The sequence below is a fragment of the Mercenaria mercenaria genome, chromosome 1, assembly GCF_021730395.1.
Source record: "Mercenaria mercenaria strain notata chromosome 1, MADL_Memer_1, whole genome shotgun sequence".
Classification (NCBI taxonomy): domain Eukaryota; kingdom Metazoa; phylum Mollusca; class Bivalvia; order Venerida; family Veneridae; genus Mercenaria; species Mercenaria mercenaria.
In genome coordinates, this window is record NC_069361.1 from 75,839,414 (window position 1) to 75,865,610 (window position 26,197).

At 33.1% G+C, this 26,197-nt stretch overlaps 1 protein-coding gene across 1 annotated transcript; it reads right to left on the minus strand.

The window, feature by feature from the left end:
- Positions 1–5,501: 5,501 nt before the first annotated feature.
- LOC123533646 (ras-related protein Rab-1A) lies at positions 5,502–26,183 on the minus strand. Its single transcript, XM_045315384.2, has 7 exons — positions 26,018–26,183; positions 18,103–18,175; positions 16,530–16,577; positions 16,082–16,129; positions 12,897–12,992; positions 11,710–11,841; positions 5,502–9,716 (listed from the first exon to the last, which is right to left on the minus strand). The coding sequence occupies exons 1-7, from the start codon at positions 26,029–26,031 to the stop codon at positions 9,519–9,521; spliced, it is 609 nt and encodes a 202-aa protein (XP_045171319.2). The 5' UTR covers positions 26,032–26,183; the 3' UTR covers positions 5,502–9,518.
- Positions 26,184–26,197: the final 14 nt, after the last annotated feature.

Below are 26,197 nucleotides of genomic sequence, written 5' to 3' on the forward strand. Positions count from 1 at the left end.
AGCTTTCAAGACATCATACCTGTCAAGTACGTCATTTTTCGCTCTTCTGAAAAAAACGTCATGTTTGAAGATTTACAACAGCAAAGTAGAGAATAAAAGAGAACTGGGAAAAAAATACCAGGAAGTATGGTCAACTTTTATTTGTGAAAAAATCATAACAGTCCGTTGGCGCGTTCTGCCTTATGCGACGCGACCGTATTGCTTAAATCAACTCGTAGGAATTGACAAAGATGAATTGATTGGACTTTTTGACTGGACAAAAGTCAAACAGGAAAGACATATTCAAAGAACGCAGTTCTGTCAAATTCTCCTGTGAATAGTTGAAGTAAAATGTTTGATATCAAAAAGATTTTAGATATAATTGAGCCGTGCCATGAGAAAACCAACATAGTGGGTGTGCGACCAGCATGGATCCAGACCAGCCTGCGCATCCGCGCAGTCTGGTCAGGCTCCATGCTGTTCGCTTTTAAAGCCTATTGGAATTGGAGAAACTGTTAGCGAACAGCATGGATCCTGACCAGACTGCGCGGATGCGCAGGCTGGTCTGGATCTATGCTGGTCGCAAACCCACTATGTTGGTTTTCTCATGGCACGGCTCATATGTCGTCAACTTTCAAAATTTAATTTTAAATCATTCATACGTAAAACGGAGTGGATAATCATGTTTTCGATCAAATAGATGTATGGGGTAAATAATGATGGAATTCCAAGTGTCAGTATTTTTTTCTAAATTAAGAACATGATACCAAATATTGAAGAGGGCTGACTTTATATACAAACGATGTAATGTTTTTCTTGTAAGATATTTTTAAAAAATCCTTCAAGTTTTACAGTGATTCTCAAAACATATAACAAAGTTTTTTTTCTGAAATGTTTACGTGTGTAGAAGGCACGTTCTTACTAAGTATTATTGCAATACTGTCAGTATGTGCTACATTAAGGGGACGCATACTTTGAAATTAGAAAAAAGTGGGTGGGGTATGATAAAATTTACCTGCAAAAAAGTACAAGGTTTTGGTACATGAAATGGATACTGTTTCAACTGTTATAAGTACACAAAGGATTGCTCACTAAAATAAAAACGAGAAAACTGAAACAAGAAAGTTATTGTTGAATTACATAAGACTTATTGTGTACATTCAAAGTCAACAATTAAGACTTTTTGGTGCGAAAATAATAGTGCTTCACCTTGTCCAAACATTTATCAATGTCCTACAGATTCTAATTTAAAGAAAGAATGTGAAATATGGTCACTGTCTTGCTTTTCATTTCGCATATGTAAGATAAAACACATTATTTAGTTTGTTTACAAAGTAGTGCATAAGAAAACATACGGTGGTCAAGGAATGCCACATTCCAAAACTAAAAGAGTATATTCCCCTCAATACATTAAACATTTATCGTTACAGAAGTCTAGTGGCTTACAATAAGGGCCTAGAAATGTTGCCATTATTAATTTTTAACTTGGTATTCATGAACTACAATGCACTTAAATATCAAAACACATTCAACAAACTTTTGAAAATATATTGTCTTAAAAATCCCTAAAATAAGGTATGAAATTTGGTTGAGAGGTCCAATCAATGTGTATATGTGCAAAAGTAGCATTCTAATCTTGTTCACAAAAGTTACTAATACACAGCAGGCATGTCAATGATCAAAACTGGACGAATATACAGTTATCCTCACTTTAATGTCATTTATAATTTGTCCTTGAATTCTCCACCATACTTTTCATAACTCTGTTTGCACGAGTTGCACGAGAATGCTGTCATTCGCGTAAAAAATGGGGTCAAATAAGTTGTAAATGCAATATCATCTAAACGTAATTAATGGATTATGCAGTTCAAGATAAACTTTATCTCATAACGTAACGAACATGTATAATGTTGTAACAACAACTTTACTTACACTGATTTAAGTAGCAGTCGGTTTATAAGTGACTTTATTGATTCATTTTGTGTTTTGTTATTGTTGTCAAAAAGTATAACGGAAGTGCCTCACAACTGAAGCGGAAACCAGTTTGATGCGCAAAGTAGTCCAATGTAAGTAATATTTTTTGACAAATGTCCACAGAAATTAATAATCTTCTAATATTAAAGACGAATATCTGAATAGGATTCATTATTTGATAAGAAATTATAATCATCGACATGTTTTTTGAAAAATTGTACACGTGCTGACACCTAAGTTGTCTCCCGTTGTTTATTAGAGTTACCTTTCGTCCGGCGCAGTAATACATTTGCAATGAATCGCCGAGAAGTCGTGGGAAAATTAAAAACCATGTAAACAAACTGAAATTAACCACCTTTTCAAGATGAATTTCAAGTGATCGCCATTATGCATTTAACCCGCCTGACCTGTGTAGCATCTTAGATATCTGTTCTAAGGTATTCATTGTGTAGAACGTCATGTTATGCCCTTGCAATGCTAATCCCACTCTGATTTTTTTGTTTACATTTTTATCAATGAGAAATATGGCGTCCATCCCGAGCTGAAATGGCGTGGTGTTAAATTTTTACATGTTTAAGCAAACCTGGTGTGTTAGAAAGAAAATCTCATCCCTTCAACATTATTTGGAACACTGTTATTGTAAAAAACCTGTTTTTTCCTGATACAAAAGCTTAATATTTTGTGTTGAATGTACTTTCACAAAGACCTCTGTTTTCCTATTACATTCATAGTACCACATCCTTATCCACAAAATACTGAATATTACAGGTGTCCATCAGTATTATATCAGTTTAGGAATATGTTTTTTATTTTCCCACCATCGATTTCTTGAATATGCACCCTTTCCGCATTTCTGTATGAACTGTGAATGTAGCAATATGCGTCCCCTTAATAATGTCAAAGCACAGGGAAAATTTAACAATTTAAAATAGTAACCAGAACAGCCTTCATGGCCTTGAGGATACAAGTCTAAGAAATGTTTGTGTCAAGCTACCTAAAATGTGAACATGGCCATTTAATTTTACTATAATCGAATCCGTTTAAGCCAGCGAATGAAACCGAATCTGCCATTAGTTTGCTAGGTCTTACATTTTGAGAAAAAAATCAAACAACACCAAATCATAGAAAGAAGTTTGTTTCATATGAAAATTGAACAGCATATAAAACATGTATATTACTCTACACAGCTGTTGGTTTACTAATATATACATTAAATTCCGGAAAAAGAATGCATAAAGGGGCCACACTCGGAAATTTCAGCACCTTTAAAAACTCATTTTTTCAAAGAACCGTTACATATATTCGTTTTGATGGAATTTCACATACTAGTAACTACGTTGAACATAGTTTTCAACAATTGTGTATTTTTATTTCTTTACAGTCATTTCTAACGAGGACAACTTTTTGAGAATATTTTAAGTTTCCATTGTACGGGACAGTACGGCAGAACATATAATGGTCAGGCAGAGTGTTGGTAAAGATGTTGTTAGTTTATACTGATTTATTTTAGGTCTATTGTGAAGCCAGTTCTACAACTTACATTAATCACTCTCGACACCTCATTCCTGTTGGAATTCATCGTCATGAGGGTATGAGAGAAGAGGCCAGTTTCCCTTTTAATGTTGAGTGCAAAGCAAGGGAGCTACTGGTACCATTTTCCACGTCTTTGATATGCCTCGGATCGAACCCACGACCTCCCGCACTCGAAGCGGACGCTTTACCACTAGGCTAGGCTATTGAGGCGGTTCAATGTTTTGAAGATATACTCCTAAACATTAACTATCCCAGCAGCAGTGTGGCAGTGTGTTGTAATTTGGAATCGATATCATTATATTGCCTGGTCATTTGTTCTTTTGCTTGGTTGTCTTCTATGCTTCCCAAGGATCTTAGATTTTATTGCGGTCTCTTCTCCTTTGAAAAATAACACATGCACTTTCAACAAACTAGTTCAGAGAATATTTCTCTAAAACTATATGGGCAAAAATGCAGATATCCATTTCTTGTATTTGCAGCTGTATGGTGTATGCAAGCTTTGCATTAGCATTAGGTTTGACAATGGGACCAACACAGTCCATTTTCATTCAGGACACAATAACTGCTTAAAGAGAATCTAAAACAAGAGCTGTTACTAATGGTGACAAATGCCCCCGCAGCGCCTTGACCTTTGACCTGGTGACCCCAAAGTCAGTAAAGGTCGTGTACTCAATAAGTACTATCAGCATGTGAAGTTTGAAGGTCCTGGGTGCAGTGGTTCGCGAGTAAAGTGCCTTCATGCAAAAAGTTAACGTTGTGACGAACGAACGAACTAATGGACGGACAGTTGAAAACTAATATGCCTCCCTTTAGAAAGTTGCTTACTGTAAAATCAGAAATTTTCGCGAGGCACATATTTCGTGAAAAGCGATTCTATTCGCAAATATAGCGAAAATTAATCCCTCGCGAAAATTTCCAATTTTACAGTATAGAGGATCTGAATATTGCTAATAAGAGAATCTGATAATCTATATACAAATGTATTGCTTTTACAGAATCTATATACTGTTTATAGGGAATCTGTATATTGCTTTTAAAGAATCTATGTATTGCTTTTAAAGAATCTGTATATTGCTTACAGAATCTGGATATTGCTTTTAGAGAATCTACTAGTATATGTTGCTTATACAGAATCCGACTATTGCTTATAGAGAATCTGAATATTGCTTTTAGAGAATCTATATATTGCTTTTAGGGAATCTATATACTGCTTATAGAGAAGCTGAATATTGTTTTTAAAGAATCTTTATATTGCTTCTAGAAAATCTATATACTGCTTATAGAAAATCTGAATATTGCTTTTAAAGAAGCTATATATTGCTTTTAGACAATCTATATACTGCTTATCGAGAATCTGGATATTGCTTTTAGAGAATCTACTACTATACAAATGTATGTTGCTTATACAGAATCCGACTATTGCTTATCGAGAATCTGAATATTGCTTTTAAAGAATCTATATATTGCTTTTAGAAAATCTATGAATCTGAATATTGCTTTTAGAAAATTTATATATTGCTTATAGAGAATCTGGATATTGCTTTTAGAAAATCTATATACTGCTTATAGAGAATCTGAATATTGCTTTTAAAGAATCTATATATTGCTTTTAGAAATTCTATATACTGCTTATAGAGAATCTGGATATTGCTTTTAGAAATTCTATATACTGCTTATAGAGAATCTGAATATTGCTTTAAAAGAATCTATATATTGCTTTTAGAAATTCTATATACTGCTTATAGAGAATCTGGATATTGCTTTTAGAAAATCTATATATTGCTTATAGGGAATCTGAATATTGCTTTTAGAGAATCTATTTATTGCTTTTAGAGAATCTACATAATTTTTATACTTCATGTGAGGAAGAGACACCTTTGGCATTGTGCTCACTGCTACAAGTAGACACTGTCGTTTATATGACTGAAAAATTGTTGAAAAAGACATTAAACCCGAACACACACACACCTTTCTTGAAGTATTACTCAACCAAGAAATAAACAACAAAAACAAACTTATAAATAATAGTACATTTTTATTTTGTATCCTCATTTTTATCAAGAAATCCATGACTTAATTAAAGCATTTGGCCCCAGTGTTAAGATAGAGACAAACTTTTTTAAGTAAAAATAGCTACAGAAAGAATTACTAGTAAAAACTGAATCACAAAAATCCAGTGTTTCGACATCTGTCTTTATCAAAACAAAGAGCCACAGTTAAATACATATACAGAACTTTACACATATAAAATTTAAGAATAAATTTGATATACATAAAGTGCATATTAACTTTCACAGATTTGAAATTAGAACTTCCATGCCATCTCTCTCAAACTAACCTTTAGATTACATAGAAAAAGCAAACACGTCTTTCATTATTACAAGCTTAACAAAAGCTTTTTTTTTTTTTTTACAGATGTCCCAATTCTAATACCAGTACAGAGATATAGAGGAGATTTGTTTGTTTTAATATGGAAAACATATATCATTGAGAAATGTTCACATGTTTTCTTTTTATTTATGCTTATTCTGAAACATACATTTTGCAATAAAGTTTAATATCAGGGCGGAAAACAGACCCTAATAAACGAACATGACCTCCAGTCTTGTGACATTTCAAAGACGCGTTCGACATGAAGCTCAGTTTCATTTCATTTTTTGCAGGATAATGTTATGAAATTCTTGTAAGATAAGGTTATTTGCATTGCAAAATATACTATAAATTAAGAGTGTGATTACAATTCTCATCCCATTTTATGAAAAAACTTAGAAATAATACACAATGTACAATAGACTGGTTAAGCTATATCACTTGCAGGTAGTGATATGGATTATATCTCATTGATAAAACAGTTTTTTATTAGCATGAAATAAATATATTTAACAGATGCTTTTAGTTGTATGCTTACATGACTTTCTGATAACTCTATTATCTCCCTTTTGGAGGTGTTTCTCGAATTTTCCCCCAGTCTTTCAACATAAAGCTTTACTGCAAAGTGAAAGCATTGTAAAATGTTGCAGTGCATGAAAATCTGCATGGTTTTAATAACTTTCCATTTCAATACAAGTCTCTGTGCCTGAAATTTCGAACTCCAGCAAATCATCCTCTATGGCTACCACAGTATTTTCTTACAATCCAAAAGTCACAGGGATGAAGTGATGTTCAAATTTACAATAAGACTTTAAAATAAAATCTTTCAGTGTTATCGATGCGACACTAATATCACTGTTGGAGCTTTGAAATGTATTAAAACAAAATATTTTCTGAAAACCATAAGATCTGCAGTAACATTATTTTCTTTAAAATGCTAACTTGAAACCCTAGGGTGTCTATATTTTAGCAAGCAGCTTTCATCAACTAAATCACTTTAAGGAATTTAACAACAGTCTGAAACTATCTTAGAACACTGCTGACAGCAATGGATTTAAGCCTGGCACTGGCAGACATGCTTTCTTCCATACTGCTTTTCTAAAAACTTATAATGGGATCAATATTTCTCCGGTCATATAGACTCGGACCTGCTTCAAAACTATTAATTCTACCGTTCACACAAAAAATGCACAAATATGGTGTTTACTCAAATATCTACAACAGGTAACGAATGATAAACGTGATGTTCATTACTTAAAACCATGTAACACGACTGGACTGAATATTTTGAAACACATTCTATGATAAATGTACAGGAATGCCTTGTCCAGATTTCAGAAGTATTTACATCATGGCATTAATTAAAATCAAACAATGAAAATATATCATATTATGAAAAGCATACAATGGACCTGTGCAACACGGCTACTATACCGGTAGTTCTTTCCTTAGGGTCTATCAATTTGGGATATATGTCATGAACTAAGACATTAGATCACTTTATATAAATTTTCATTTCTTCTTTTAAATACAAAGTATACATTTATAAACATGATAAATTTTGTTTCCTTTAAAACACAAATCATTCACTAATTTAAAGTTATTAACAGAGTAGTGCTATTTGAAGACAGAGATATCACACAGGGTATTGGTGTTTAACATGTTTTCAAAAACGTACTGTTCCAAAAATTTACGAAATTAATGACGACCCGACTCTCTTAATTTACTACTTACTTCTGAAGAAAAAACCCGTAAAGAGATATTTGTCACTTTGAAATAAACAACATTACAATGACCTAAAAAATGTGTTATAACTTTTTTAGCACAGTCACTCTATCAAAATTCAAATAACTCTGGAACTGTTTCCAAAACATCAGACCTCTGTAATATCGTAACAGAAAAGAAAGATTTTTCTGTGATGCAATTATTTTGTACTTAAAACCAGTTAATTTTTAATTATGCTTTTTTAAATTCCTGAAATGTCTCCGAAACATTCTGCACAAAGAATTATTAACAGGTATGTTATGTTATATTTTCTCCCAAAAACATTTATAAATGATTAATACATTATATGGTCATGATTTGACAACTATTTCCTCAAAATGTCCTGCTCCCTAAAGAAATCACAAAGCAACATTCAATCAATAATATATCTAAACATTTACACAGATACACTGGAAGTCAAAGGGCCAGTCTCCTTGAGTATTTCTTGTGGACTTTTCAAGTCTCTTCAGAAATTCTAATATAAACACCAACAGATATTTAATGTTGGTTAAAGAAAAAAAAAGTTTTACGAAAAGTCCCTGCATTTAGTGCAGGTATATATAGTTGTTGTTATAGAAAACTAGCAAAATCTCCTTTACTGTACAGCACTTATATGGAATGATAATTTACATCATTGTAGCAAGATACTTAGATAATGCAGGCATCTTTAAAGCAGACTTTAAATTTTGCTTTAACCCTTACCCTGCTAAATTTCTATAATGAACTTGTCCATCTTTCAATGTGGACAGTACCATTAACTGTCAAAAGGAAAGCTTACCAAAAGGATACTGAATAGTGAACAGCACAGATCTTGATCAAACTGCACAGATGTGCAGGCTGATCATGAACTTAACTGGTAACAAAGGCAGAATCGATCGTGTCCAGCATGATAAGGGTTAATATGACAACTGTTTTAATCATTTGATGAAAAGACTTACCTATCAATCATAATGCAATGAATGCTCAATATATGAATTAACAGATGAATATATATTTTTTCAGATACTTTATTATGACCATCAGTTACTCCACACACATAAAATAAAACATTCGCTAACAAATAACGAGTCATTCATAGCTACAATATCACATCATAAATAATCATATACTCGTAAATATAAAGTATGAAATACACATAATCATTAATGAAATAGACAATCTGGACAAAAATTAGTTATTAACTCAAAAGTAAAATACTTAAACCTTAATTGTAATGATCTTAAAACACTTTTTAAGACCGGAAATCATTATGGCGCACTTTATACGTAAAGTTATTTTTCTAGGGTAGCCCTTCTTACACAAATATACAGAACTAGAAAGGGCAGCCCTTCCTTGTGTTCGGGCGAAAGCATGAATTTTTTTTTCACTATTAAAAATAATTTTGTATGCGTAACCTGATTAATTCCTGAAGATAAACTGTATATTCTTAGTCTTCTCAATAGAAGAACATGACATTTTAAAATTCATGCGATAGGAAAACATTCTGGAAAGAAAATAAGGAATATTTCAAGGGTGAACTTGTGTGAAAGATATCACTGATTTAATGATATTACATATAAAATGTGTATATGTGAACACAAGCATAACTCGCTTGCATTTTAGTATTCTTTAAAACCAAAAAGCCTTTATGTTTTAACATCAATTATAGTATACACATTTAAACTGCCACCCAAATAATAGCATCATATTTTGGCAATGTCAGTCTTTCATTTTCATAAACTGGCAGGATAGAGTACTAAAATGCAGGCAAGTATGTCGAAAATTACACTTCTTGAACGACGGACCGACCCAAAAATTGTGTGAAAATAATTCATCAGTCCGTCAATGAGCTCCGTTCACATTCCGACACTTTTAAGATGAATTACACAGTCCCTCCGAGTCTACAGATGTAACAATCCTTAACAACAACCCCCGCCTCCTTGTTTCACAGGTGTGCTAGCGTTTATTTTAACATTTGGTTTGTTATCCGATGCTGCTGTCACTGGTCCCATACGATTCTTTATTTCTGCCGCCATTGTCATAAACGCCTGCTCTACATTCGTCGCATTCTTTGCACTGGTTTCTAAAAATGGGATTGCTAGTGAATCAGCATACTCCTGAAAAATTGTTAAAAATACATTTAGCTTTCTATATTTCTAAAATACATTTAGCTTTCTATATTTCTAACATTGAAAAGGCTTTATTTGTTTTTGCTGGGTTTAACGTTGCACCGACACAAATACAGGTCATGTAGCGACTTTCCAGCTTTCATGGTGGAGGAAGACCCCAGGTGCCTCTCCGTGCATTATTTCATCACGAGCGGGCTCCTAGGTAGAACGACCTTCTGTAAGCCAGCTGGATGGCTTGTAAGAACTAGATCAAGGGAAAACACATCACTTCCAAAATTTGTATCACTAAATAGTCTTAAAGACCAGTATTTATAAAATTAAGGGTATTGGTGGAACCATTTTCAAACTTCTTTATCTATGTGTACGGTGCTCTCCAAAAGTCTTCAGACAACTAGGGAACAGCTCTAAAATTGTTGAAACATAATATATGATGTTTGTTACTAGTGATAAAATTAGTTTTAAATTCTTGTACAATGCTTTAAGAGACTTATCTATGCTGCCAATTTAATCAATTGGTACTTAACATTTTACTGTGCAAATTACGGTGGCACTATATTCCGATGAATTTTTTTATTATTTGTCTACAGACTTTTGGAGGTTGGGAGGGCACTGCTGACAAGATGATTTCATAAGAAATCTTCAACTACCTGCTTTAGTAATAAAACAACCTAATAGCTACTGAAGCATCAAGTATAAATTTTCTTCCTCTTTAATGAAAAGAAATAAAAAAGTTAAAGAAAATGACATTAATTATGCATTTACATCCTTGAGTAAAATACTCTCTATGATTATGAATGTTTTTAAAATTTAATGTTTATTATAAAGTTTCTTCATCAACAAATCTCCCCCATGCTTGCAAGCTATACTGACAATTTTACAACTATATTATGATGCATCATATTACAGCTATAAAATGTGATTAAGTCTACTTCCAGAAGTATTTTACAACTTCCCTGTGGTGAAAAATTCAATAACAGGCCATTAGTATGCATCTGGTATCAGCAATGTAAAACTAGAGCAATCACTAAACTTTGACTAAAGACGATTAATACCCCCAGATGCAGCTTTGACACAAAGTAAAATGCTGTGATCACTTTGTAAGTCCTCTTGATGAGATTAAAAATACTGATATTTAATTAATGAAAATTTTCCAAGTGGTTAAGAAAATGTGGAGCAGACAAGAATTTAAGCAAATTAACCTTCAAGTGTGACCTTGACCTTGGACTCTGTGGCCAGGTGTGTGCATGCTGCACACAAGGTTTTCCCCAGGATTTTTCATTTGTGGGACATGATGTCCCTTAGGTTTGCATTTTAAGGCAAAAAATCCGATAGCCAGTTCAAAAGATATCCTAGTCACATAGACGCTTATTAAAATGTACTGTATAAAGCGTCTTGCTTTTAAACTAACGAAAAAGAACTATGAGAAAGAAATTATTGGAAAGGACTTTTTGCGCAACATTGAGGTCACACTCCTGCAGATATCTGGGGACGACTGCCAAAAATCAAATAATCCCACGCTTTTTACACATTAAGGAAAATCCTGCTGCACGTAATCTTGACGAGTTTAACAACTGATGTTTCCATTATGAAAATCTTCCAAGCGGTTAAGAAGATACGGAGTGGACATGGACCGACTGTGGACACAGGCAACTCCCAACACTCTGTATCCAGGTGTACACAGAGCATGTTACAAAACTTGTTCTCTCGAGTTCACCTTATGATGCCTAGGACATGTATGAAGTTTGAAAACATTTGACTTAGTACTTAAACCTGCTTACTGTAAGTTACATGCAAAACTTGTTCTTACACTGACACAAACAAAACAGGGAAAAATTTCAAACAGTCAAGCTTAAAACTTTTGACTGCAGGCAGCTTAACAACTCTTATACTTTCTCCAGCAAGCCACGAGACGCATTGTTTTCCACTTAACTACAGCTCTCACATTAAACCCCAATTCACCCAGAACAACTCTTGTCCTTACCTTTGCTGTAGTGTAATCTACAACTTTCTTTGCTGTCAAATCACATTTGTTTCCAACTAGTAATTTATTGACATTTTCACTGGCATATCGTTCTATTTCCTGTAACCACTGTTTCACGTTGTTGAAAGATTCCTACAATATTGACAATAGCAGTATAAACATGAATATCCAAACTGAATTAAGAAAGGTAAAGGCAGAATGCTATGCAATTCATAGAACACAGCCCCCATTCTGCACAAAAAAATTGCAGTTTCATGTATGAGTAAGCATACCAGTAAGATTTCCATCTTTATTTCAACAGCTGTCAGAGGACAAAAAACATTACAAACTATTCAGATTATATAGCCACACACTTATAATCAGTTCTGCTGCACCTGTAAAATAGACTTGCATATGATTTACCTGGGGTGGACGACCAAATTAAAGTTAACGGACAATTCTAGAAGTCGCTTATTGTTATGTATAGGGATTTACTACATGTGCATAGGAAATCTTAACCTAACTTATACATGTTTTTCCAACTGTATTTCAATTAAACAAAGAGACATAGTTTTCAATAAATTTATAAATAACTTGTATGTTTGATATTGTACCCAATCTGACTGAAGCACTTGATCTTCTAAACGAAGATCTGAGAACGACCCATTCACATACGTCTTCTGTATATTTTGGATTTCCAGCATTGCTATTTTTATTTTAACCAATGAGACGACTTGTTAGAATGTCAAAGAGTAAGAAAAATGTGCAGTTATTCCAGGGCTCGAACTCGGGACCCCTCGATTACTAAGCAAGTGGCCTACCGACTGAGCTAACCGGCTATCTGACATATTCTGACATAAGAATTGTAAATATCAAAAGACAAGGCTCCAGGTAATTTGCTAAATTTTGTAAGTTAAGCTCTGATTGGCTAGCGAAAGGGTCGTCAGAACGAGGCTATGAATAGGTCGTTCTCAGATCCTATGCGTAGCGTAATAGGAGATGTACTTTAGTCAGATTGATATTGTACCCACAATGGCATTCACCATTTTCCTTAAAATTGCATATTTTTGTTAGGCAATTCAGCATTCTTTGAAGTAGTTCAACATGCACAGAAGTTGAAAATTTCACTCTCTACAATGAAGAATCTTGTCCGAGACATTATTACAATATGAATATGCATGATAAAGGCTTGAAAACCAAAGACTTACTTGGTCTGTGACATCATAGACAACAATGATACCGTGAGCACCTCTGTAGTAGCTGGATGTAATTGTTCTGAATCTCTCCTGTCCTGCAGTGTCCCACTGTAATAACAAAGCAATATCAATACATCTGTTTGTTACATTATTGTCACACAATTTACTGGTACAATTAATATCAAAAGGCAACTTTCTGGCTTTTTATACAACATAGATAGTTCCAAGGTTTTTTTGTAATATTTATCTACCTCAACAGAACAAGTAGCCATTTTGGGGACTCAAAACAATTTTTAACAGAGATTTAATTTTTAAAAAAAAATAGTAAAGTATTACCACATGTTAAGATAACAAGTATGCCCACGGACCCGCCAGCCCGCTAGCTGTCAAGTGTGACCTTGACCTTGGACTTAGGGACCTGGTTCTTGCGCATGACACTCCGTCTAATAATGGTGAACATTCATGCGAAGTTACATCAAAATCCCACTATGCATGAAGAAAAAATGCTCAGGACAAACTTCAATTTGACCTTTGACCTCTAAGTGTGATCTTGACCTTTGAGGTAGGAACATGGGGTTTGCACATGACATGCCTTCTCATTGAGGTTAACATTCATGCAAAATATAAACAAGATTGGTCCATGCATGTCAAAGTTATGGTCTGGACAAAATCAGTCGTACGGACGCACATACACCGAAAGTGGCGACTATATCGAGCTCACCGCAAGTGGGCTCGACAACAAATGCACATGTAGCAACAATTCATGAATTATTTTTAGTTTGTGTGAAATTCTTGAAATATCTGCAGCAGTTTCTATGAAATGAATAACCTCCAGTAGAATATGACCATAAAAATATTTTATGTCTATAATCAAATTCAGTCATATGGAATTTGTACCTTAGTACTCAACAAGGCCAACTGCACTTTGTCACTTTGGGAATGTGTGGATAACAAATTGTTCACTGTGATTTACATGTACAATATAACATGAATTCAATACAAAAACAGAGCTGATTTGAAGAAGCTGGCAGAATCATTGTTGAGATAATATTCCACTGCTGTTTGTTTTTTTTTTCAGCAAAATTAGTAACCAACTTCAACAGGAAGAAATGTTTTTCTTAAAAATTTCTGATTGCCTTTCCTTACCTAGACCTCAACAAAATATACCGTACTTGTACTTTAATGTCTACAAGGAAATAATTACAACACTGACAGATAACATAATGTTTTTAGCTGCTTTTCATCCTTTCTTTACAAAATGCTATCAAGTTAAACAATTACCACTGAAAAATTAGATAATACACTAAAAATATTCCCTAATATACTTTTTACTTCCTATAAACATTAATTCACCAGGACTACTTCCCAATTTAAGGAAAACATCATTAAAACAAGAGCTGTCCGTAAGACAGCCAAGCTCGACTAATGAAATATTGTCCCAGAAGCAGGAAAATATTACCCAAAAAGATTAAATATTAAAAGAGTTTTAAGTTCAAAAGGGGGAATAATTTGACCAAAATGCATATCAGTTATGGGACTTGCTGCTATCAACTAGTTTTATAACCCCGGAGGCACATGTGAAGTTTCAATTCAATATCTGCATTAGTTTTGGAGATAGGAACTTGCATGTAAAACTTTAACCAGAATTTTCAAAGTCCAAAAGGGGGCATAATTTGCCCAAAATACATGCCAGAGTTATGGGACTTGATCCAGTGAGGTTGGTAATTCATCTAGAAAAAGAAAAAATAAGTTTCAAATCTATAGGTCTTTTAGTAATAGCTGTATGTACTTGCACGCAAAACTTTAAACAGAATTTTCTAAGTCCAAAAGGGGGCATAATTTGGCCAAAATGAAAGTCAGAGTTATGGGACTTGCTGCTATCAACTAGTTTTATAACCCCGAAGACACATGTGAAATTTCAAATCAATATCTGCATTAGTTTTGGAGATAGTTACTTGCATGTAAAACTTTAACCAAAATTTTCTAAGTCCAAAAGGGGGCATAATTTGCTCAAAATACATGTCAGAGTTATGGGACTTGACCCAGAGAGGTTGGTAATTGACCTAGAAAAAGAAAAAATAAGTTTCAAAGCTATACGCCTTTAATTGATGGCTGTATGTACTTGCATACAAAAACTTAACCAAGGTGTGATGCCGACGCCGACGCCAGGGTGAGTAGAATAGCTAGACTATTCTTCGAATAGTCGAGCTAATTATTTACCCTACAACAGTTACTATGTCCTCATGTTAATCTTTATTATATAACAAATATTTCCCAATAGAAGAAACTTTCACTAACAGTTCTCAATTTAATCATACATACACCATTAATATTTCCCAATTGAAGGAAAATGTCAGGAAAACTTTTTAGTTTTAAGACTTTGTTCTCACAATCTGGCTAAAAACGTAGCCTTCAAACGTGCCATAAATGGGTTTATCAAACATCTAATGGAAGGAACTATCAGAAAACAGTTAGCACTGCTGTTACCAGCAGCTACCAAGTACAAAGATCTAAATTAATTCTTAGGTAACAAAACATCTAGACAATCACTGTTTTTTCCTCAGTAACAACAAGATATAAGACTTCTCCAGCAGACCTAAAACTGTCACAGACACACCTCTCTGTCTCATCTAGACACACAAATGGAAAAGTGATTTTTTTTATGAGAAAACAGACAGTTTGAATATTTCACACAAGTTTCATTTAGCATTTAATAGTCTTAAATAAATAGTAAAAAACAACACAATTTTATAGATTTTCATCAACAGCAACTTTTCAAATATTATATAAGCATCTTGCTTCCAGTTCCGTCCATTTCATTTGATACATGTACAATAATTTTGTATTATATAATATGCATATGATAACGACGAATAAACTATGTTTAAACCAAGTATTACTTATCGACAAAGACTGCATTTTGAGTTGCTTCTGTTATAAAATTTCATGTTCATTGCAGAAAGACAGAAGGACATGTAAATCAATGCCTCAAGAGTCACACCATTTCATATGGATATGCTTCGATCTGACCCGCCTTGTATCATATGATTTGTATGAATATTCAGCAGCAATATGGTAAACTTTTGTTTCAATAGAAACTGCTGAAAATACGTTAAGGTAAGTGTATGTAGAAACATTGCGTATCTGCCACAACGTCACAAACTTCATAAAGTATACAGCAATGAGAAACAACTTACAATTTGTAACTTTATAGTTTTTCCATCTAATTCTATTGTTCTAATTTTCTGAAATATAAAAAGAGACATAATAATAATATCCACATTACAAAGCAATAACTATTTATCAATTAACTTTTCAAGATGCCATTCAGACTTTAGAACTTACAAGCAAATTCACTTGTAATTTTAATATCCAGGTCATGTAACGACAGCAAAATGTACTACTAAAGCTGAATTTTGAAGACAAAATGCAATTATATTTTTAGTTTGACCCATAGTTTATCAGAATTTATATCCTTTTCTTACAATTTTTCACTAACTCATTACTTCTGAGGTCGGAAGTTATTTTTATCATGTTCAATCCTTAGCAAAAAGAGTTTAAATACTGCGCCACTACACGAAGGATAGTCAGATGAAGAAACCCTGCTGTTTTCCTCAATACTGATATAATAATTTAGTTACTTACAAAGTCTACACCTATAGTACTGATATAGCTTTCTGTGTATGTGTCGTCCTGAAAGTAACAAAGAAGGTCAAATAAAGAAATGCTTCAATATACATTCAGACATTTTCATCTCACTTATAATGGCATTAAAGTTATAGTATGCAATGTTACAACTTACCTATTAACATTAATTTAAGTGAATCCATTATAAAGAAGATAAATAAGATGGCAAATATCATTATTTTCAAATAACAGGGTTTCTGATGTTTGCCTACAGTTTTGGAACTGATGACGATGAGAGATATATGTAATTTTTACAGTACAATAATACAACTTAGTGTCTATGGGGAAACTGTCATGGGAATATCCTCTCAGTTGACCCCTTATCAATGTTGGACGGTTAAAACCGCCCCGGTTTTTAACTGACAGTTTTAATTTTACAGGTTAAAACCGCCCCCAGTCAATACTGCCTGACATGGTCAATACTGGTCGATTGGTCAATACTGACTGTTGAAGATATTTTGCAGTTTGTGAAAATTAAATAATGACTGTTTAAGAGCATTTTGGGGCTTGATTAAGGTGAATTCAGGCATTATCATTTAGTTAAAGCAACACTGTGATATATATTATAATTATTTTTACTAGTACAAGTAATTTATAAATAATGAAAAAATGCAGTGAACACCTGGACCCTTTCACTGAAGTGGTTTGTGTTCTGACAGCAATTGTCACATTGCCTAATTGACATCATGTCTTACAATATACAACAGATAAGTTGCTGACCTGTTTATCTAGTTACTCAATAACTCACATTAAGCCAATAAAAATTGGAACTGTCATGATCAATAATCCCAAGTGCAGTATTATTCTCAATGCTTGAACTTGGTAACTTTTTAAAAATATGTAAAGCAATCAAAAGTATTCAATTGACCAGTATTTTAAATTTATCACTATATGATAATTTACTATTATGTATTGATCAGGGATATTGTGTAGGACCAAAATTTAAATCGACCAGAATTGACCATTGAGTGTAATTTATAATAATCAAATCTTTAATCAAAGTAAAATAAAGGCTATTGTAATAAGATAAAAGAATTGAATAAACTAGCATTGACCAGTCTAAGTATTTCCAAAATGGAGCCTGACCAGGACACGTTGCCACGGACCAAAACTGAATTGACCAGTATTGACCAAACATACTTTAAAATTAACAAAATTATATATTATTCAAATTGCTTTATTATTTTTATATTACTATTATAGCCTGTGCTTATCTGTGAATGTCAAAGTGTTAAATAAACATGTATTGACCCCCCCACCCCCCAAGAGTGACCATAGTACTGAATCTACCAGTATTGACCTGTTTTAACCAGTATTGACTGCCCGCCCGGTCAATATTCATACTGACCGGCTTTTTGCCAACACTGCCTCTTATCAACCTAAAAGCCAAACATACTTAAATAACTCATTTTTACAGCATCATACATGTAGCTGAAAAATAAGGCATGCAAATCGCGAGTATACTCTTTTAGAGTGAGGCAACTACTGAAGATGAAGTAAAAATACAAAGGACATAGGAATGTCTACTTACAGCAAATCTTAGCAACAGACACGACTTTCCCACACCTGAGTCACCAATAAGTAACAACTTGAACAGATAATCACTGAAATAAAACAAATTTTGACAGTGTTACAAAAATTCTTTATGCTTACTTATCTAGTATTTAACCTTGGCAGTAAAGAATTAGATTTTAAGTATGAATTTTTGATTTTTTTAAATACAGCTTCTTGGAAGATACAGCTGTAAAACTCACAAAGACCAACAGACTAGTAACAGTGTTAAACACAGACACACTTACAATTAGCTCCCCTATTACAAGACAATATTTTGGTTGCAATGTCATTTAACAGGGATTTTTTAAGGCTGATTTTGGGGCCGAATATGGGCCCCATCCCAATTGCAAAAATGAGCTTATTTTCACAATTTTTAGGTTTAAATTTCCCAAAATATTACTGAACGTTGAGTGTCTGTGAGTTTCTCACTGAAGAAATACCAGAAAATTTCGTAGACACTTTCAAAAGACAAAAAATATATAAAACAAAAGACTTGCAATATGACATCCAACAATAACAATGCTGAAATAAAGGTTGTATGATGGTAAAACTTATTTTTTGAATTTCCCAATTTTCAGGTTTTATGTGCCATTTTTCCCAACGGAATGGGCTCGGGCCCCAGTTTTGAAAAGGTAAAAAATCCCTGTTTAACGATTTCTAAAATATCTGAAAATTTTAAGAACCCGAACAAAGCTTGCTGTCTAAATTTTAAATTTTGCTTCACAAATTTCCGACACAAAGAGCATTCCAATGCCTATATGGCCCGGAAAACAGCAGACAACTGATCACAAATACATATATGCAATTCATATTTCGCAACATGGGCAGATTTCACACAAATTCATAGATTATAAGGCAGGGTGCATCTCTCGATAGGGGTTAATTATCTCGTTAGGAGAACAACAGAAAAAATTATATATATTTTATCAAGAAATTGTTGAAGTTCACATAACTTTGTATGATGTAAAAGGCAGTGGCTACGATTATGGTACCGTAATCCTAGCCTCCGATTCTAGGATTACGGAAGTTCCGTATTCCTAGACAACCCTATGAGGATAGGCTAGGATTACGGAAGTATTTAAGAGGCATCAAAAATATGTTAAGGCATGCATAGGCTACATGCCTGCTGCACAGTAAATGGGCCAATTTTTTCAAAAAACATGTAACTGCATTTTATTTATAGAGGAACATCTGTTTCAAGTTTTGTTAAAACTGTTTTCAATGTGTCTTATTAGTATTCAAATGCTGCAGTAAAAAAAAAATCACATAATCATCCAAAAAAAAATCTGAAAGCCATTTTATGGCTGAAAATAGGCCGTTTTTTCATGTAATGCGTTAGCATTGGATTTTTACACTTTTCAAAAAATGCTACAGTATTTTCAAATAACAAAATATAAGTTTGATTTGAATACCTTTAAACAGATAATTTTATTAGCTTTAAAATGATGTATAACATGGATGATCACTGAAGTCGTTACATTTTTATGAATATGATAGTAAAGAGTGACTCGTGTAACACCACTGTTTTTAACAAAAATGCTAGATTTTGAATTGAACACAAAATGTCTTAATTTTACACATTCAAAATAATTTTCTTGCTCATTGTCTTACTATGTATTTGTAGAATATGAAAAAAATGCTTGCAGCACTTATCAATAGACATTTTAGTAAAAAAGTCCATTTAAGCACCCAAAAAACCATTTGCGTGAAAAAAAGTGTAACGTCCGTCCCCCACTATTATTTTATAATTGAATATGAATATATTGATATTAATTACTTTCATATATGCTTAATGACATACCTATCATGAAAAAATGAAAAATAAATAGATCTGCAGCCTTGCTGGGAAAAAAATGACGAAATATCAAAAGTAATGTGTAACATCCGTCCCTGTAACGTCCGTCCCCCTATATATGCTTTTCTTAATCTTGTACAAAATGCAGTGTTTTCATGTTTTGATGGTAATATCTGATACTATTATTTCACAAGAGTATGTAAAAAGTATGAAATTATCAAAAACAATGTTGAAAAACATTTTTTTTCATACTTTTGAGTATTTTAAATTGAAACTAGAAAAAAACCTGAAAATTAGAGCAAAAATCTTTGTTTTTTATGCTATGTGAGGAAATTTAAATGAAATTAACTCCTGTTTGATAGGACATGCATCAATAAGTAATAAATATATAAAAAGGATTCATTTAGATTTACATGATGTTGTATCATCTTCATCTGAAAAATAGGGGGACGGACGTTACAGAAAAGGGACGGATGTTACAAAAATTATGATAATTGAATATTTCATATATTCTGATTTTGTTATCCATCAGTAACTTTTTGTAGGTTATATATTGATAAATAAAGATGCTGTGTGTTCAATCATTCCCAATGAAACATTTATTTACAAATATGAGGACATTATTCAAAACAATAATATGTCACATGTAACGAGACCTCTGCTGGAACAACAGTTGGCTATAAAAACAACATGAGGAAAATAAACAAAACTGATAAAATGGATCCACTTAACTGGGCCTAGTTTATATATGTTTATATCTCTGATCCTTGTAAGATTCTAAAAACAACACTTAACCTCTAACGATCTTGTATAAAACATACTTGGGAAAACTTAAGCGTAACAGGTACCATAAAACTGGACCCTGTACTATACATTTCTGATCCATACCTAGTCCTTGTAAACACTGTCTCGTTAATGAACTTGTATATACAAAGTGTAGCATAGGAAATAGAGATCAATATAATTGCACTTTACTAATCCTACCAGTTTCTGTATTACAAAAGTGGATCTATTGTGACATTTTGATACAAGCAAACTGTAATATCTGCACTATTATTTACCTACTGTTACTATCGTATATATATTAAATGGCTTGTTAAAAGTTAATTTTTTACCATATGTAATTGAACAAATCATAGGAACCATGTCTTAAGGGTAAATCAAACATATGAAATAAATCCTTAATGATTTGTTGTGCAAAAAGTATGATATTGTGTTTAAAACAGTTTTTCATTTCCACTCAATTGTGTATTGCAAGGGAAGTAAACCAATAGATCTCTACATTATAAGTACTAGCCTAAGGCAAAAGTTGTCATTCTTTGTGGATCACAACTTAAATTATATATTAAAACTCTGTCTTGATAAATCAAAAACTATCATAACTCCACATTTGTGAAATCATTTTGGTTATTCAAGGACTTGGAAATTACTTTCTAGACTTTATTTAATGTAATATTATCATTGAAAATTTTAGGGCCTATCTCTACAAAGTGATTTCTTTTGAAAAACTGAGAAAGGGGAGGAGCTTGCTGTCATATGCAGATTAGGAGTGGGACTAAATGTGTGAAATTCTTTTAAGTTGAACTAATTTTATGATCCAGGCTCATGCCAGTGATGATGGCCATATGGTTGTGTAGACCCCTAAATTGAATAATTTTTTTTTCTAAATTATGATCATTTCATAAACAAAATCTGATGTGTCATGGCAATGAATCACAGATATTTTAAGTAAATGTACCAACTGTTGTACAGGGTCCAGGGCATTTTTTTTTTCAAACTCATATTAAGGACCCAAATAGTATTTGTCATTACAGCATATTTTCCCCCTCCTAATGGATCCTTCCTTCGATCCCCAAAGTTGGGGAATAGAAAATACTGTCTATCTAAATGTATTTTCAGCATTACTTCCAGATTACATACTTAAGGGATTTTTCTTAATCTATGTATATTAATATGATTTATAGTGGTATCTGTGAAATTCAAAGTGAAACAAAATGATCCTCCTCACCTCGGTTAAAAAAGTGTTTGATGTCAGAGCTCTTATCCCCTTCTTGTGCTGAGATGATGATTACTGTCACTTTCTTAAAAGTGTATGATAGTATATGATACATACCATTTACATGTTCATGAAAAGAAATACATTTGTTATATTTTAATACGTTTTCTCATTTTGTTCTGTTTCGTTTTGTTTTATGCTTCAACATAGTTTTTGCAAAAAAAATTGTTAGAAATTATGGTGAATTTGTAACGTCCATCCTAATTTACTTAACTCTAGCAGTAAGATGTACCATTACCGCACACATATCTTTTATTGAATAACATTAGCATGATAATGAAAATTTAGAAACACCTTTCATTAAGTCAGTGAATACATAGGATGAACACTATCAATTTCCTGATTAAAAGATACTGTTTTCTTTTTCCCTCCATATTTTAAGACTCTAATTCAGCATATTTCTTTTTATTTTATTACTTTATATCATTTTCCATTCATCTAGATAGGTTTAACATTAACAGAATCTGTTTTTATTCAGTAGAGCCACATTAAAGCTTGAAAAACAAATGTATATAATTAGTGTAACATCTGTCCCCTCATAATGTAACGTCCGTCCCCCTTTGCCATCAGTTTCTCTTTACTAGTTTTGAAGCCTAAATAAAAAAGAAATATACAAAAAACTGAATTGTTTAATAACTTATGTTCTTGTGTCTTCATTTAAAAGGTTGTTATCCAGTTAAGTATAATATTATAAATGGTAACAGGAAAAATACGCGTATGGCTGTTTTTTCCTTCTCTGCTTCGACAGGTAAAATAACAAAAAAATTTTTTTTTTCAATTTTTGGCAAATTTTTTATAAGTTTCTTGTAAAGATGTACTGGTTTATTGATTTGGTGAATTTTCTCTTCTTAATGACAGTAAACAGCTTCAGAAACAAGCTTTTTACATTCCCATGTAACGTCCGTCCCCTTGCCCAACCACTGATAGAATATGATGTATAAAAACAAAAATCAGCAAAAAGTTATCTATTATTTTACTTTTTCATGAAGTTAAAACATATGATTTCATGAAAAAGGCTTAACAGGTAAGTAATCTTTAACTTTAATTTTTGACTTTGATGCTAACACATTTGGCCCATTTACTGTGCAGCAGGCATACATGATGTTGTAAACTTACTTATTTCACTTAAACAAAAACGTATTCGGGTGTTGATTTCGCCCGATTCTATATGCGCGGAAATCTAAATTTAAGTGACAGGCATAAACAAATCATTTAAAGTATAGAAACTTTTTATAATCCTTTTAGAATATAATTCTTCATTTGTCTGCCAATTTTCAAAAAAATTTTTTTAGTAAAATGGCTGATCGATAACACAAGATAATAGGGCAGGCATGAAAAAAACGCTATTTTATGTGTAGGGTTGGATACCGGTTCCCGGTATCGGTACCGTACCGAATAATCACTTCGAAAAGTACCGGTATATACCGTTTCGTAAAGAACCGGTTCCGATTTCGGTATTTCCATAAAAGTAAATAAACAAAATAAGTACCAAATCCGCGGCAAAAGAAAGCAGAAAATAAGCAAATAGTATTTGAAACACAGCAATAACGCGATCGACATTGTTTACTGTGACACCGCTCCGAATAACATGGAGAGCTGGCCTTGCGAATAATTCTGTATGCTAAATATTATTATAAAAACATCTTTTCCCGTCGTTTTAAACTACGTAAATCATACTTAATTGCAAAATATACGACATTTGTTTGCTCTTTGTCATATTCTATCAAAACAAATGAAAACAAAAATGATTTGAATGAAAAGTTACGAAACTAAGCTGTAACCTACGTAAACAAGTCATCGGTTTTCGCGAACTAATAGAAATACGTTATTATTGGTTGTTTCAAGAGTTTTGAGGGTTATTTGTCAATGAAAATTGTGTTGAAGAAAATGTTGCACTTTAAATACATTACTAGTTAATCTGGTTGACGATTTATCATGAGTGACAATGAGTCTGACTTGTTAAATGGGCTAATTTGAAGGCTAGTAAGTGTTGAATTTAACAGTTCTCGTCAGTGCTGAGCAAGCATTACCACAGCCAGTGAGTCCTAGATTTAAATTGCACAGTAAGCGACGTATCTACTCTGTTTGTTTTTTTTTGGAAAACTCTAGTTTGTTAGATATGTTTATTTTTTTACTCTCTCATAGTTCTAGTACAACATCAAATTAACAGACTTAAAGTGTTTTATATATCAAAGCAAATTTTCCTGCATAACTACTTAAAAGGGTGTATTTAATACTAACCAAATCATTACTTATGTGATGCAGCATGCCCATTCACGCACTGCAGTACGTGAATCACGCACAAAATATCAAATGCACGCATAAAAATCACTTGTTGGGGGTACATGCACGCAGAGATTCGGAACTCCTGTTCAGCTGGCAAATCGCTGTTTATTTCATCATGCACTTGCCAATTGTTTGGTACAGTCTTAAAGGCAGATCCGGTCCAGGGTCGTGATAATTTCATTTCCATCACCGAATTCTCGGCGTAATTGTCAGCCGCATAGAGGGGTTTCGTAAGTGTTTTAGTCAGACGTCACATGGGTCGTGTGCAAAAAAAGTATGGATACAAAATGCAAAAAGGCATTTTAGCTTTTATAAACTCAACTAAAGGTTAACAGTATTTTATTTTTGGATATTTAACTGCAATTTTGATACACATTGCATATCTGTAATAGTTTGGGCATTTATTATTGATTGGCGATTTTTATCAGTCTTCAGTTGACTGTATGTTATTTCGGACAAATCATGTTCCGTCCACGAAATCGGGAATACATGAACCGTGCTGAAAACTTATTTATATTTAGTATAATATTGGGAGGGGTCCTATGATTCAAAATTTCCTATCTTAACTTTGGAAAAACATTTTAAATTCTCTAAAATTATCTCATCTGTTATACCCCACCCACGAGAGTTCTGCATGAAAAAAAACATGTATATCGGGGGTTCAACGCAATAAGGGCGTATCTACATATAATAATTATATGTAGAAACGCCCTTATTGCATTGAACCCTCGATATACAAATTTCAGTAGTTAAACAGAAAAAATTCAGATCTACCATGTAGTGTACCCCCAGATTTTGAAGTGTACCCCTATTTTGCAAAAGCAGGGGGTACATGTACCCTTAACTTTAAAAATGAGTGGGCATGCTGGTGATGTACTTCAAAGCTTGGTATCGGTATCGGTATCGTTAAAAATACCGTATCGTTTCGTTGGTATCGTTATCGGACCGCTTCGTCCTTAACGATATCCAACCCTATTTATGTGAAATAAGTAAGTTAACAATAAGAGTTATGCATTTCATAACAGACATTTGATGCCTCTTAAATACTTCCGTAATCCTAGCCTATCCTCATAGGGTTGTCTAGGAATACGGAACTTCCGTAATCCTAGAATCGGAGGCTAGGATTACGGTACCGTAATCGTAGCCACTGCCGATGTAAAATAGTTTATGATGGTTGTTTACTATTCTTTGTTGAAATAATTTCAGATTTTCTACCAAACACAAAACTGAAAATGGTACAGAGTACTGACCATCTATTGCTGTAGTAAAAGATATATATAATGGCACCTTAAAGAAAAAAGAAACACAAGTTTTTTGTACTTTTCCTGTTTTACCCCGAACAAGGTAATTCACGTGCTCAGCATGATTACACCTCAAGAATTGTTTACTTTCTCAAACTTTTGTCCATGTCTGGTAATTATTGGGGTTTTCTCACACATTAAGATATACACAGATGTAACCATGTACATGTTTTAGCTAAGCTTCATTTTCACCCAAAATTAAAAAGTGGGTGGGGGTAGACATTTTCTGGTCAGATGAAATTCTTTTCTCAATAGACCGACGGCCAGTCTACGTCTTCTGAACCACAGCGATATAGCGCTCATTATCAGACATTACAGCTAAAACATAATGGTGATTTATTTGCCACAGTCATCAGCTCATAACCAGAGTCCAGACAAGTTTTTGCGACTTATCCCTGATGACGTGTTGTCAATCTGATTCAGGGCTTATTTCATGATTTCTTGACATACTTACTATTCTGGATTCATTGTAAATTTGTTTTATGTTGGAGGCACTCTAATGAAGCTATATACGGTGTACAAAATTAACAGAATTCACACAAATTTTCTATGTTTTTGTCGGGTTCTGCCCTCCTATTTTCCAAGATGGCTTCTTCTTCCGATTTCCGACTTCTCCGCTAGGTGGATATGTGCT

Coding starts and splice junctions, on each gene's coding strand:
- LOC123533646 (XM_045315384.2), bottom strand. Junction 12,993..16,081: donor AAACTATAAAGTTACAAATT/GTAAGTTGTTTC, acceptor TTGTTATTACAG/TGGGACACTGCAGGACAGGA. Junction 9,717..11,709: donor TAGATTACACTACAGCAAAG/GTAAGGACAAGA, acceptor ACAATTTTTCAG/GAGTATGCTGATTCACTAGC.